This window comes from Lynx canadensis, chromosome C1, assembly GCF_007474595.2.
Source record: "Lynx canadensis isolate LIC74 chromosome C1, mLynCan4.pri.v2, whole genome shotgun sequence".
Lineage (NCBI taxonomy): Eukaryota > Metazoa > Chordata > Mammalia > Carnivora > Felidae > Lynx > Lynx canadensis.
The window spans coordinates 147,532,368-147,548,627 of record NC_044310.1 but is presented as its reverse complement, the minus strand read 5'-3'; the positions used below and the strand labels follow the sequence as shown (position 1 = coordinate 147,548,627).

General features: G+C 38.6%; 1 protein-coding gene across 1 annotated transcript in view; it reads left to right on the top strand.

The window, feature by feature from the left end:
• The window catches only part of CCDC148 (coiled-coil domain containing 148), a 255,718-nt gene that overhangs the window by 82,009 nt on the left and 157,449 nt on the right, over positions 1-16,260 (top strand). The window contains 4 exon segments of the mRNA XM_030327589.1: positions 4,906-4,988; positions 5,456-5,607; positions 7,748-7,843; positions 7,922-8,103. Of these exon segments, the coding sequence (XP_030183449.1) occupies positions 4,906-4,988; positions 5,456-5,607; positions 7,748-7,843; positions 7,922-8,103 (513 nt within the window).

The window sequence follows — 16,260 nt, the reverse complement described above, 5'->3', positions numbered from 1 at the left end:
GCCCCTCTCCTCTTTCTTTCTTGATTTTATATATTTGGGTCCTTGCCTTTTTCTTTTTGATCAAACTGGCTAGGGGTTTATCAATTTTGTTAATTCTTTCAGAGAACCAGCTCCTGGTTTCATTGATCTGTTCTACTGTTTTTTTGGTTTCAATAGCACTGATTTATGCTCTAATCTTTATTATTTCCTGTCTTCTGCTGGTTTTGGGTTTTATTTGATTTTCTTTTTCCAGCTCATTGAGATGTAAGGTTAAGTTGTATTTCTGAGAACTTTCTTCCTTCTTTAGGAAGGCCTGGATTACTATATACTTCCCTCTTATGGCCACCTTTTCTGTGACAGTTTTTATTTTATTTTATTTTTTTAATTTTTAGTTTTTTAATGTGAAATTTATTGTCAAATTGGTTTTCTTACAACACCCAGTGTTCATCCCAACAGGTGCCCTTCTCAATGCCCATCACCCACCCTCCCACCCCCCATCAACCATCAGTTTATTCTCAGTTTTTTTTTTATTTTAAAAAAAAAATATTTATTTTTGAGAGAGACAGAGGCAGAATGTGAGTGGGTTAGGAGCAGACAGAGAGGGAGACACAGAATCCGAAGTGGGCTCCAGGCTCCGAGCTGTCAGCACAGAGCCTGATGCAGGGCTTGAATTCATGAGCTGTGAGATCATGACCTGAGCCAAAGTTGGATGCTCAACCGACTGAGCCACCCAGGCGCCCCAGTTTATTCTCAGTTTTTAAGAGTCCCTTATGGTTTGGCTCCCTCCCTCTCAATTTTTTTTTCCCTTCCCCTCCCCCATGGTCTTCTGTTAAGATTCTCAGGATCCACCTAAGAGTAAAACATATGGTATCTATCTTTCTCTGTATGACTTATTTCACTTAGCATAACACTCTCCAGTTCCATCCATGTTGCTACAAAAGGCCACATTTCATTCTTTCTCATTGCCAAGTATATTCCATTGTGTCTATAAACCACAATTTCTTTATCCATTCATCAGTTGATGGACATTTAGGCTCTTTCCATAATTTGGCTACTGTTCATAAGTGCTGCTATGAACATTGGGGTACAAGTGCCCCTATGCATCAGCACTCCTGTATCCCTTGGGTAAATTCCTAGAAGTGCTATTGCTGGGTCATAAGGTAGTTGTATTTTTAATTTTTTGAGGAACTTCCACGTTGTTTTGCAGAGTGGCTGCACCAATTTGCATTCCCACCAACAGTGCAAGAGGGTTCCCATTTCTCCACATCCTCTCCTGCATCTATAGTCTCCTGATTTGTTCATTGTAGCCATTGTAACTGGCATGAGGTGGTATCTCAGTGTGGTTTTGATTTGTATTTCCCTGATGAGGAATGACATTGAGTATCTTTTCATGTGCCTATTGGCCATCTGGATGTCTTCTTTAGAGAGACAGTTTTTATTTTAAACTTTATTTATTTTGAGAGAGACAGAGAGCACACGCATGAGCTAGGGAGGGGCAGAGAGAGGGAGAATCTCAATCAGGCTCCGCATGGTCAGCATGGAGCCTGATGTGGGGTTTGAACTCAAAAACCCATGAGATCCCAACCTGAGCAAGAATCGAAAGTCAGATGCTTAACTTACTGAACCGCCCAAGCAGCCCTATAATTTTTATTTTAACAAGAATTGTTGAATCATAAAATTTGCAGGGTTTATTTGTACACCTTACTACTTTCATTACACAGGGATGTTTTATAACCAAATCTCTGTTAGGAATACATATAGTCTTTTGCTCACGCTTTTAGTTTTATTACATTTTTTAAATATCACCTTTTTACAGAGGATATCATGAGGTTTTACCAACAACAATTAAATGTTGTCTGTAACTGCATCTTTAAAGATAAAATTAACACCAGCATTCACACTGTATGACTCAGAGCATCAGAGAACTCTCTAAGCCCAGCTCCTGAGTTCATTCTCTAGCCATTGGTTCTGTGACTCCCTTTGTTGCCTCTGTGGTTTGCTCACTTGGGATAGACTCTTTCAACTGAGAAGTGGATGCAATAGCTGATTCTAAGGAACCAAGCTTTCTGACCTGCTGATTTTCTGCAGGTCTCCTGGCTATTAATTCCATTATTGGAACTTTAACGTATTCTCTTGCTCTGCCTTTCGTGATCCACGTCCCTTTGCTAATTGTTTGCTTAAATGGCTTCTGACTACCATTCTTGGACCTGTAGTTTGCTTGTTCTACCAAAACTGGTAATTAAGTGGCTAGCCTAGTCATCTCAGGAAGCTCTGGGGATGTTTGATGTTCTGAGGAGACAGATTCTAAATCTATAACTTTGGCACCCTCCTGGAAGGATGAGGACCTATATGACAGTGGACTCCTGAGAGTTCAAGAACACCCTTCACCAGGCTGGTTTACCTTACAGGTGGTTACATTGCAACTAGGCAGATCTAGGAAGTAGATTAACATATCATCTAGGCAAATGGTCACACAAGAACTCAAGAGGCCTTTTTTTGTAGTACCATCATATTTATTGGAAACAGAGGATAGCCCATACAGCATTGGGGGTACTTAAATTGGCATACATGGGCACAGAAAGTTGCCTTATATTTGTTCCCTCTTCAGATGGGGAGGAGGTTGTAATCTGCACAGAGTTCCAACTTGAAGAACCTGGGGGCCTAGTCTAGCATGTCATTGATGAACAGGGCAGGGTTCTCTTCTCCAGAGTTACCATTTTTAATGCTCTTGAGTTGCACCACAATCTTTATATTTCCTAAATCATATCCTGCAAAACAAATATTCTGCAAGTTACTCCATGGAGAATAATGAATTTCATGTTCCTATAAATTAGAAAAGACATTTCCTACCGTTTTTGTATAACCTTGTTGTATTTTAGCATAATCAAGTTTTTGAGAAGTCCTTCACTGTAGAAACATATCTGATTTTATTTACTATTTCCCATCCCCCTCCCTCCCCATGGCATCTCATTGACATTACTGTTTTATAGAACACAATTCAGGAAATGTTAGCCTTCATTCACAAGCTAGTTTCAGATTGTCATAGTTCTAGAAGGCATAAAAAATGCTTTTGGATTTTGTTGGGCCATCAGGACAATCATCAAAAAGGGCTGGTCTTGGCAGATGGGTAAGGTTGTTAATCTAGGAAGCTAGGATGGAACTTACCAGAATTATTACATGCAAGTAGCAGGTTGGTCTCCTGTGTGAACAAAACCACTTCTCCTGTTGGCTTATATGTTTTACTATGACTTTCTGGATGCTGAAATATAGGTAGGAGAGCTAGAAGGTTGATAAGTACTATGTTTTTGTTTATACAAATCCACTATGAAATAATTTCTGGTTTTAGAGCTTAGGTTTTGCACCCATTCTCCATGTAACAGTTTCAAATGTAATCTTAAAAATACTTCTGGCAAAAACTACATAAAGAGTAGACAGCGAAGTGTCATCTACAATAGCACCCCCCCTTATACATGCAAATAAAGTCTCTGTCCCATGTAAGTGAGTTGGTTTAGAAGATGATGCCACATATATAAAATAGAATACCATGCAGCCATTAAAATAAAGGATAATTATGAGAATTATTTAGAAATATCTTAAATGTTATTGAAAAACCCCATTATAAGATGATGAATATTACCATTAATTACCAATTAATTCATAATTATAGTTATTTAACATACATATGCCTGTGGACAAGGGCTAGAAACTTATATGCAAACATAAAAATAATAATTGTAATCAAGTGTTATAATTGTTGATAATTTCTTATTTTGTACCATTTCCAATATTATATTTTAACAATCACAACAAATCAAAACTCTTTTCTATGATTTCGTTAAATCTGCCGTAAGCAAGGGATAGACTACAATGTTTTCAGATGTCCAGTTTCAGCTGGTTATGGTTGTACTCTAAAAATGAGTATATTGAAATAAAATAAAAATCATTAAGATTTATTGCTTTTATTAGTCTATAAAAACAAAACATACCTTTACTCTCATTTCTCTAGTTCAGGACCTCATCATCTCTTAACTTTTGGAATAACTACCTTGTTGGTCCAGGTTAACCTGATCCTCTCCTTTTCATTTTCTGTTTTTATTTGACTACCCCTCCTTCCAACTCATCCTCATTTGAATCTTTCTTTCTTCTTCTTCTTTTTTTTTTTAATGCTCATTCATTTTCTGAGAGAGAGACTGAGCACAAGTTGGGGAGGGGCAGAGAGGGAGACACAGAATCTAAAGCAGGCTCCAGGTCTGAGCTGTCAGCACAGAGCCCCATGTGGGGCTTGAACCCATGAGTCATGAGACCATGACCTGAGCTAAAGTTGGAGGCTTAACCTACTGAGCCACCCAGGTTCCCCTGCCTAGGAATCTTTCTGAAACACAGATCTGCTGGGCAGGTGAGATCAGCTTAATATCCCTCAGTGGCTTCCTAGTGCCCTAAGCTCTTTCCACAGGAAGCATTGCCAGGATGTGCCAGGCACTTGCCTTTGCTCACGCTGTTACTTCTAACTGAAGTGTTCATCTGTGCTTCTTTCTGTGTCAGTGTCTGGCAAGTGTCCAATCCATATTAGGAATTTAGTATATGGTCTGAATACATGAATAGGTGAATGGGACCACATTAGATTAAATTTCTAAGGGCGCCTGGGTGGCTCAGTCGGTTAAACGTCCGACTTCGGCTCAGGTCATGATCTCACGGTCCGTGAGTTTGAGCCCCGTGTCAGGCTCTGTGCTGACAGCTTACAGCCTGGAACCTGCTTTAGATTCTGTGTCTCTCTCTGACCCTCCCCTGTTCATGCTCTGTCTCTTTCTGTCTCAAAAATAAATAAACATTAAAAAAATAGATTAAATTTCTATTTTTAGATATTTTTAAACCCATGTATGTTTATGATTATTTTTAAAAAGCTGATAGAGATAATGTCTATTTCAGGTATAAAATGGAATCTGAAATAAAATCCTTTCTCAATGAAGAGAACATTGGAAATGAATGGCTTACTGACCTTATAAATTTTGGTGAGGTTTTTTTTTTTTTGTTTTTATCCTATATTTAAAGGGGAGTTTTGAAGATGAAAGTGGGCCACTCACTTTATGTTTTCTTACTGTTAACTGCCAGTTTTTTTTTTTCTAAAGGAATCCAAAGCTAAATCTGCACTCTTAATGTCCTGTTCTTGAAGAAATTTAAAATAGTAATATATTACCTGGGGGCGCCCGGGGGCTTAGTTGATTAAGTTGCTGAATCTTGGTTTAGGTTCAGGCTATGATCACGCACACACCATTTGTGAGTTTGAACCCCTTGTCAGCTCTGCTCTGACAGTGCAGAGCCTGCTTGGGAGTTTTTCTCTCTCCTTTCCCTCTGCTCCTCCTCAGCTTTTGCATGTGTGCGTGTGCACACACACACACACACACACATACTCAAAGTAAATAAATAAACTTAAAAAAATAATAAAGTGTTACCTGGATTTAATTTTGTTTCTCCATAGAACAAGAGTTATCAGAACAATGGTGCGTGTATCTTAAAAATGTGATAAATCCTATTCAGCAGTTGAGAGCGGATCTGAAATACAGACAGCATCACATTTCCAAGCATTCATACTCACATACTGAGTTTAACTCAGTGAAAGTACTGGAAGAGGTCAGTATATTACCTTTACTTTTAATAATGTAATACCTCATTTTTATCCCGACTAGAACAGTTTGACATAAGAAACAAACATGTGTCTTGTATTTAAATAGAAGGTATAGCAAATTCTGTCTCTTCAATATCTTAAACATACCCCTGAATCTATCCAAGCATGCTTATTTCTCACCTGAAAAGTTATGATGGCCTCATGACTAGTCTCCCTGCACTCATTCTTGCCCCCCATTACAGTGCCTTTTGGGATTCTACCTTCAGTGCAGTGGGGTCCAGTCATCCCCCTGGTAGATCCCTGCAGAGCTCCTGCTGGCCCACAATTCCTCCCTGTACATCCAGCCCCCTTTTTCAACCTCATCTCCTACCTGGCACTTCCCCCTTTCTCCTAGACTTTGTCACACTGAGGCTGGCCTCCTGTCTGTTCCTCATACATACCAGACTCCTCATCTCAAGGCCTTTGCATCGTCTGTTTTCTCTGTCCCACTGATGGCACTTTTTGTCACTTAGGTCTTAGTTTAAATGTTCTCTCCTCTGAGAAGCCTTTCCTGATCACCCATAGGAGAGAAGCTACAGTCATTTTCTATTATCTCACACTGTTTTTTAATTTTTTTAAAGTTTATATATTTTTGAGAGAGAGAAAGAAAGAGAGAAAGAGAACAGGGGAGGGGCAGAAAGAGAAGGAGACACAGAATCTGAAGCAGGCTCCAGGCTCTGAGCTGTCAGCACAGAGCCTGACGTGAGGATTGAACTCCTGAGCTGTGAGATCATAACCTGAGTCGAAGCCACTTAACCAACTGAGACCCAGGAGTCCCTACCTCACCCTGTTTTTACATCACCTACCTCCTTTTGATAATTTTCTTATCTATTTTTTTATGAGTGTACTGACTGCCTCCCCTGACTAGACCGTAAGCTCCATGGTCATAGTTGCACTAGATATAAACTTTTAGGTGACTTTTCTTACTATTTTTCAGTTATTCTGTAGTGTTGTTATATTGATTTCATAAATAATATATTTAAAATAATTTTAAAAATTTAATGTTTTATTTTTATTTTTGAGAGAGAGAGAGAGAGTGAGTGAGCGAGCAGGGGGAGGGCAGAGAGAGAGGGAGACACAGAATCTGAAGCAGGTTCTAGGCTCTGAGCTGTCAGCACACAGCCTGACACAGGGCTTGAACCCATGAACTGCAAGATCATGACCTGAGCAGAAGTTGGACGCTCGATCAACTAAGCCACCCAGATGCCCCAATAATATATATATATATTTTTTTATATATGAAATTTATTGACAAATTGGTTTCCATACAACACCCAGTGCTCATCCCAAAAGGTGCCCTCCTCAATACCCATCACCCACCCTCCCCTCCCTCCCACCCCCCATCAACCCTCAGTTTGTTCTCAGTTTTTAACAGTCTCTCATGCTTTGGCTCTCTCCCACTCTAACCTCTTTTTTTTTTTTTTCCTTCCCCTCCCCCATGGGTTCCTGTTAAGTTTCTCAGGATCCACATAAGAGTGAAACCATATGGTATCTGTCTTTCTCTGTATGGCTTATTTCACTTAGCATAACACTCTCCAGTTCCATCCACGTTGCTACAAAAGGCCATATTTCATTTTTTCTCATTGCCACGTAGTATTCCATTGTGTATATATACCACAATTTCTTTATCCATTCATCAGTTGATGGACATTTAGGCTCTTTCCATAATTTGGCTATTGTTGAGAGTGCTGCTATGAACATTGGGGTACAAGTGCCCCTATGCATCAGTACTCCTGTATCCCTTGGATAAATTCCTAGCAGTGCTATTGCTGGGCAGCTGCTCTGGAAAGCAGTGTGGAGGTTCCTCAGAAAATATATTTTTTAAAAAGGTATTAAAAACCCCATGTCCAGCTGGGGACTGGAGGCAGGGATGCTAGCGGAAGAAGGGGTGATTGAGCCAGAAATAGTCTGGTAAGCTCTCTGCCTTACCACAAACAAAATCCAAATGAGGGTATAGAGTGTCTATGACCCCACCATACTCCTAGCTCCATTTTTAGGATCGATGTCTGAAAAGCCCCCTTCTGGAAAGCACTGCCTGGCTATGGCATCTCTTAAACCCTCTTCCACAGGTTCTCAAAGGGACTTTCTTTTATCTATATGTTACAGGTTGACTTTGTGAAGACACAATTGAAAGCTGTCTTTGAAAGACTTAGCCTGGAGCAACAGAAAATAGAAAACTATCTTTCAGACTGGAGTATGAAAGTAAGTGTGATGCATATAGTAATTTGTTTATCAATTTGTCATTTATGTTAAATAAAACAATCATAAACTGTTTTTCAGATACTAGATCATTCTTCAGAAGAAAGATGTAACCTGCTTAGTGAAGTGCCCATGGAATTAGAAACCTTGGAATGCCCATACCCTGATTTAAAATCTTCAGTTCTTAATGAGTTCTATAACTTTACAGAGAAATATCAAAAGAAACTTCAAGATGTTGATCTGCAGTTAGAAGACATAGCCAGGTGATAAGATAAAGCTACTTGAATTATGTAGATTTTTGCCACTCAATTTTTATTTCTGTTGAAGGCTGCTTACTTCTGCTTTACTGTTTTCATAATTACTATGTGGTTGAAATGTAGTCAATCAATAAGTTTTTAGATTGACTATTTGTTGAATGAGGGTTCTCTTTCCTCTAAAGTAATTTCCCCAAACAATGGTTGTAAAAATTTTATAAGCTTGAAACATGATGAAAATACTCACCTCATTGAGCTCTTTATTACACAGTTAAGAAACAGTTTTGAAGCATGAATTTTTAGTAACTATGAATTTTGATTTTAAGACGTGAAGCTCTTCTTTAGTGGAAATTTATAAATCAGTACTAATAATAATTGACTGCAATGGAAAAATGTACCCATGGAATTATGTTACTTGTAATTCACTGTGATTTTGTTCTACAGTAAACACAAAATATGTTTTATAAAAATTTTTAAAACACATTACATTTTTTTAAGAAAATGGACTTTTAGTTGTATTCTGAATAACAAATACAACACTAGGGGATTTAAAATTCATCTTTGACAGGGTCATCTTTTGTAGTATAAATCCTTCTTTAAAAATATTTTTTTGGGGAGAGCACCAGGTGGGGGGACAGAAAGGGGGGCAGAGGATCCATACTGGGCTCTGCGCTGACAGCAGTGAGTCCAGTGTGGGGCTTGAACTCACGAACTGTGAGATCATGACCTGAGCCTAAGTCAGACGCTCAACCGACTGAGCCACCCGGGTACCCTTTCTGTAGTGTAGATTCTATATTAAAATTAATTTAATGAGTAAAGCCAGAAATGCCACTGTAGGGTCAGATCAATAGCTTACCTCATGTGTGTTTTGCATGTGAAGTTTCTGCAGAATATTTTATAGGAAAATATGCCTTTTATTATAGTATAGTGACCTCTAAATTCTCTTCAAAGAATATATATTTTAAAAGTTTTTTTTTAATTTATTTTGAGAGAGAGAGCAGGGGGGAGGGGCAGAGAGAAAGGGAGAGAAAATCCTAAGCAGGCCCTGTGCTGCCAGTGCAGAGCCTGAAACAGGGCTCAAACCTACAAACCATGTTTATGACCTGAGCCCAAATTAAGAGTCAGATGCTTAACCGCCTGAGCCATCCAGTTACCCCCAAAGAATATGTATGTTAAAAGAAAGGATAATTATTCAAGTGACACGTTTATAGTCAATTAAAGTAAGCCTTTTACTGTATTTCTTATATTTCTTAATGTATTGCCTATAAGTGAAACTCATTTATGTGAAATTGCTAGTGTTAAGGAATAAGTGACAACAAGGAAAACCTTAAATCTTATCAAGTAGAGTTATTTGCTTTAGTAGCTTCTTGATCCAACTCTGGTTACAGCTTTTACTTGTCTTCATATACTAGGCAATCGTAGGTGAAGTCCAAACCTTTCCTGACCCAGGCTTTTTTCTTACATCTCTGTGGCAATGGTCGTGGTTCCTCCTGGGCAGAAACTTTTTGTTCTTCTAAGAGCCCCTACTCACCCTGCCTCTCTGCCTTCCTTTTTTTTTCTTCTTCCCACCTTTCACTAAAGCTGGGAAAAATTAATAATATATCATTTATATGTGTTGATTGATTAATTACACTTTAATTGAAACTCAGTCACAATGAAATGTTAACTCAACCATGCACTTAGTTGAAGTCTCTAATTATAAAATAAACTTTCTCTCTCCTTTCCCCATCTCAACCTTGTTAAAGAGATTTTAGAGCTCATTAAGCAAGAGCGAGATGGGTGTGGGTTTTGTTCTTTTGTTTTTCCGGGGGGATCATTATAATCAGGCTGCTGTGGCTGTGAGAAATTTTTTGTGAGAAATAAGCGCACTGACCCAATCAAAGGAGGGATACAGAGACTCAGAGCACAGTGAAATGAGGCTTTAATCAACATTCTTACAAGAGCATTGTCTGATGGACAGGCACACTGGGGACTGTTACAGCAGGCAATTTATCTCCTAGCATGCAAGTCCCTCCCCTGGTTCCTCATTGGCTGAGTACTACAGATGTTACAGCCTTACCCGGAAGTCACCTATGCCCTTATAAGGCAAAAGTAGTCTGATTGGAACAAATGTATACTCCTTGAGGTGACGCACAGACTTCTTTGGCGCATGCTCATTGCAAAGCCAGTGGAAAATAAGCCTGTGAAATGGGAAGGGGGAAGAAAAAACAGGAAGTGAAGTGTGTAAGGGATTCAGACTCCATTGTGGGGAGGAGGAGTTTGTACATATTTCCAATAGGTTGTAAACCTATTGTTAACTAGACAGCACAACTTTTATTTGGTATTTATGAAAATGAATCATTTCACTTACTTCTCACAGCTATGAAGAAGATCAGTTTGAGTCCTACCTTTTATTTTATTTATTTTTTTTAAATGTTTATTTATTTTTGAGAGAGAGAGAGAGACAGAGAGAGAGAGAGAGACTGAGTGCGAATGGGGAAGGGGCAGAGAGAGAGGGAGACACAAAATCTGAAGCAGGCTCCAGGCTCTGAGCTGTCAGCACAGAGCCCGACGCAGGGCTCCAACTCATGAACCACAAGATCATGATCTGAGCCGAAGTCAGATGCTTAACCAACTGAACCATCCAGGTGTCCCTTTGACTCCTTCCTTTTAAAGCATGTTGGCTGCCCCATTACACTTCCTCCCAGATGAATCTTGTCCCCCTAGAACATCTGGCTAGGATTGTGGTGTTTCTAGGTTAGCAGCTCCTAAACCTGGAAAAGTTTGCCTTAGCAGCCCGAAGTGGATGCTTTCCACTAAGACCTATCCTTCACAGCCCATTTTCCTACCTTATTTTTCATCTGAACTCAGTTTCTGCTCTTCCTTTGTACAATGCTGTATCACTCAGAAAAAAGTTGAGATACACAGTTCTATTGCCATTACTGAAGGTTAAGTAGATAATATGATGGACATACATCACATGCTAAGTTTTCTGCAGTGGGAAGGCACACTGAGGAAAAAATAGCTTAGGAAAGCTTAGTGGAGGAAATAAAATTCGCTATAGGTTCAAAGAATGAGCAGAGTTTGGATAAGACAGGAGGTAGGGAGGACATTCTAAGAAGGGATGTTGCATGACTAGACTGTAAACCCCTTGAAGACAAAATAATTTATTAGCAATATTTGTATCCTTAGCACCTGGCCCATCCTGGCACATAGCAGCTTTCAAATAAATGATTGTTCCGTTGAGTTGAATTAAAGGTGAAAACAATGAAGGTAAGAGTGGCAAGGCATGTTAAGGGAGCAGTAGGAATTCACTTTGGAGGAATATAGGTTCATAAATTCTAGCTTAATAGTCTGTTACATATAATTATCCAGAATAAATTTTATATAATTACTGATATGTTTTGCTTGATGAAGATTCATTGGGAAATCCTTAACATACAGTGGTTTCTGCTAAGCTCCTTGGTAGGAGAGTCAACAGACAGACTAGACTAGAATATGGCCTTGCCTTTATGAAGTCTTAGAAAAGGGGTGCCTGGGTGACTCAGTAGGTTAAGTGCCCAACTCTTGATCTCAGCTCAGGTCTGGATCTCAGGGTCATGAGTTCAAGCTCCACATGGGACACTGTGCTGGGAGTGAAGCCTACTTAAGAAAAAAAAAAGGAAAGAAAAAGAAAATAAAAGGCTTAGAATGTTTAGGGGAAGCAGCAAACACACACACATATATCCTGACCAAATAAAGACTATATGCAAGAGTCAACTGAAGAGACTATTTTACAAATATGCTGGCAATAAATGATGAAGCATCAATAACACTGAATGCGTGTTCAGGAGTAGTTTTTTTTTTTAAGAAAAGGAGAGTAACTGGGCTATTTTGAATAAATACAGAGGTGGTCGGCATCAGCAATCTGTGGTTGGTGGGCAGTAAGGCATGTAATTGTACTATTCTAATGAGTACAATGAATTATATGTTTAGCTATAGTATTAACTGGACCTCTACTTTGCCAGTATCTGCCAAGATTTTGATAAGGCCATTTTCCCCTTTGGGTCTAGTTATTAGGCCTTGTGAGAATTCATATAGATTGTGTGCATTTATGTCCATACCAGCACAAGTGATGGGTGCTTATTTTAAATAGATGCATAGTGCTGTGACATAAGGTTGAAATATCTGGGGGACATTTTTAAACTATAAAATTTTCATTGGGCTAAAGACAGTGGATGCCATCATTAATCCCAACATTTATTTTAATTCTTTCTATTTTTTTAGCAGCTCACTGGTTTGGGTTGGAATGACTGTGTCCCCAGGTCCAAAGGTAGGCTCTGGTTGGGAGTGCGTACCAGTCAGTCACCTCATTTCCCTGAGCTACAGTGACTTGATTTTACTATGAGTGGCATGGAAAGCTACTGGGAGCAGAAGTGTGAGAGGGTTTTGGAGTAACAAGATCTAACTTACGTTTTAGCAGGACCACTTTGGGAGTTGCTGTGTTTAAGATGGAAGCAGGGAGAGGCAAGAAAAGATTGGACACTTAGGAGATTATTAAAGTAACCAGGTGGGAGATAATGGTGGTCTGGATCAGCAAGTGGAGGTGGCATGAAATAGCCAGCCTTTGGACACATTTTGAGGGTTTAGAGCCAACAGCATCTGCTGATAGAGTTTATTAGGCATGTGAAAAAGAACAACAAAAGAATAGTCCAAAGTTTTTGGGTTGAGCAACTGAAAAGATGGAGTTCCCATCAACTGAGATGAGGCAGACTGTAAACGATGTAGGGTTAGGCTGTGTGGAAGATCAGGTGTTCAGGTTTGGACATATTGAGTTTGAGATGCTATCAGATGTCTAAGTGTAGATTTGTGAAGGCAGTCAGTTACATGACTTTGGGGTTCAGGAGAGAGATCTGAGCTGGAGATTCATGTTTGTGAGTCACCACCATGAAATTGGGTGTGATCACCGAAATAGTGAGTGAAGAGACAAAGGAGAGATCCCTAGAATCTGCTGACATTACAGAGTCAGTAAGAAGAGGGGTAACCAACATTGGGTGTTGAGAAAAGATCTGTGAGATGTGAAGAAAACCAAGGAACTATGCTGTCCAGGAAGGCAAGTAGAGAGGGAGTGGTCAAGAGTATGAGCTGAGGAAGGATCATCACTGAGTAAATGCTGCTAAGTCAAATATTATACGACTGATAATTGACCCTTGGCTCTAGAGAACAAACAACTGTTGAGTCATTGGGAACAAATGCCTAATTGGGTTGGATTTAAGTGACTGGGAGGAGAGGATTGAAGACAACCTTGAATGTTGTCTTGAAAGTTGAAATACCTACAACTCTTCTGAGAATTTCTTTTGTAAAGGAGAGCAAGAAAGTAGGGCCAGACTTTTATGTTGTTGCTTGGTCTTTTGTTTTGCTTAAAATGGGGAAAATATTACTATATTTGATGCTGATGAGAAAAATCCAGTAATGGGATTTGGTGCACAAGTAGGGGAAGAAACACTGATGGCTCATCTACTACAGTAACTAGTAGGGATGCAGAGTACATGGTGCAGGTGCTGAAGAGGTGAATAGATGTCATAGTGGCAGTCCATGGAACTCTGGGGGTGGTTCCAAATACACATGACAAAGAAGTTTACGAAGACCTCCCTACTCATCAAAGCAATAAAATTTTTAAAAAATACTCAGATTTTGGGGCACATGGGTGGCGTTGTTGTTTAAGTATCCAACTTTTGGTTTTCGCTCAGGTCATGATCTCACAGTTCGTGGGTTCAAGTCCTGCATCAGGCTCTGTGCTGATAGTGTGGAGCCTGCTTGAGATTCTTTCTCTCTCTGCCTCCCTTGCTCATGCTCTCTTTTTCTCTCTCTCTCAAATTAAATAAATAAAACTTTAAAAAAAGATTTTTACCTACAAAATGGTAAAGCATTAAAAAAATTATCTAAGGTTGAAAATATGGAAGAAATGGGCATTTTTATACATGAATGGTATATAAACTCTTTTGGAAGGCAATCTGGCAATAAATCATCAAAAATTTATAAATGTGAATTATTGTTGTTTAGAAATAATCTTAGAGGGAATAATCATAGAAGTGAAATAAATAGGTAGTTTCAAGGATATTCAACATTTTCCCCCATTCTTTAATGATAGCAAAACCTTTGAAATGACTAAATAGCCAACAGAAGATTAGCTTCATCATTTATGATCCATCCATGTAATGGGATACCACAGTCATTAATAATTATATTAAAAAATTTTTAATGACACAAATAACTGCAATATGTTGCTATGCAACTTAATTAAGGGTTAGGCCACAAAATAGTTTGTATGAAATGGATTCTCTTACATATTTTTTTTCTTTTCCCTCTGAAAGTGTTACTTCTACATCTATGTAGCTACAGAAAAAAGACTGGAAGCTTATCCAAATAAACAATAACAGTAGTTATCCCCAGGTAGTAAAATCATAAATAAATTTGACATACATGTTTTTTCCTGTGTGTAAAGCAAAAACACAGATTTTTAAAAATCCAAGTTAAAGAATGAATTGATATGTAATGAGCACCCGTTACATGACATGACAAGTACGTGCCATTTTAATCCTCAACATAGGCCATTTAGACAACTATTTTACAGATGGAAAAACTACAGCTGAGTAGAAAGTGAACAATTTCTCCTAAGTTTCTGAGCTAGCAGATAGCTGAGCAGAATGAGTTTCTTCTGCTCATCTGACTTGAATGCTTTTCCCTCACACCACACCACTTTGAGCATTTACATTTATCAATCACATTGGTAAATTGTGTTCACTGCTAGATAAGTAAGTACTGTGCAATAGAAGTACGATGCGAGATGTGGACCACATATATAATTTAACATTAACACTTAAAAAAAATTTTTTTTTTTGAGAGAGAGCGAGAGAGCGCGCAGGGGGGGGATAGAGAGAGAGGGGACACAGAATCCAAAGTAGGCTTCAGGCTCAGAGCTGTCAGCACAGAGCCCGATGCGGGGCCAGAGCTCACAATCCACGAGATTATGACCTGAACCAAAATTGGATGGTTGACTGACTGAGCCATCTAACACCCTATAATTTAACATTTTTAAGTGGCCATATTAAAATCTTTTTTAAAGAATGAAATTTATTTTAATAATATATTTCATTTAACTCAGTAGTTCCAAAACATTATAGTTTCAAGATACAATCAATATATTAAAATTATTAATCAGATATATTACATTCTGTTTTTCATAGAAAGTCTTTGAAATCTGGTTTGCATATTATACTTGTAGCACATCTTAGTTGGGACTAGCCACATGTTAAGTCCTGAATAGCCACAGGTGGCTCATGGCTACTGTCTTGGACAGTGTCCTTTAAAGGATATTGTCTTTTACTAAAACATATTTTTAAAAAATCTGACTGCAATTGAACTTATTTCTTTATTCAATACGTGTGAAGCTATTTAGATTCTATTTAGTCTGTATTTCATTAGTAACGTGAAGACAAGTTTAATTGCTTGTTTTAGACTCAGATGAGATTGTGGCTTTAATTTCCTAACATTTGGATGAATTAATCATATAGATGAGATATAATTGTCTGATGCTCCATTTAGCTATGTCAGATGTGAAGCCAATATGCAGCAAAAGCTATAGAGTGATAACAAGTAATTTCTACGTTATTGTTTGATAGATATATTAAATTTTAATTATTGATCCATAATTATTCTATTATTTTATGAGATCAGAATCTGAATACTGTTTAAAATCAACAATGATTATAACAATTTTGTCCCTCTATGTGTATATTGCCAAGGCCCATAGTTTCATATTTTCTCAACTAAATTATTTCAATTTACTTGTTATTTGAAAGTTACTATTGGGGTGCCTGGGTGACTCAGTCGGTTAAGCGTCCGACTGTGGCTCAGGTCATGATCTCACTGTGCATTCGAGCCCCGCGACCGGTTCTGTGCTGACAGCTCAGAGCCTGGAGCCTATCTCAGATTCTGTGTCTCCCCTTCTCTCTGCCCCTCCCCCGCTCATGCTCTGTCTGTCTCTCTGATGTGTTACTTAGTCACATAGGTTACATGACCCACTTGAGCAACATCCTGGGTCACTGCAACTCTCATTTTCTCTTGGCATGTTCCAACATGGATTGTCCAACCTGGCTTGGAATTTATATTTGTTACAGGGAGGTAATAGTTGTAGACTATCGTTTT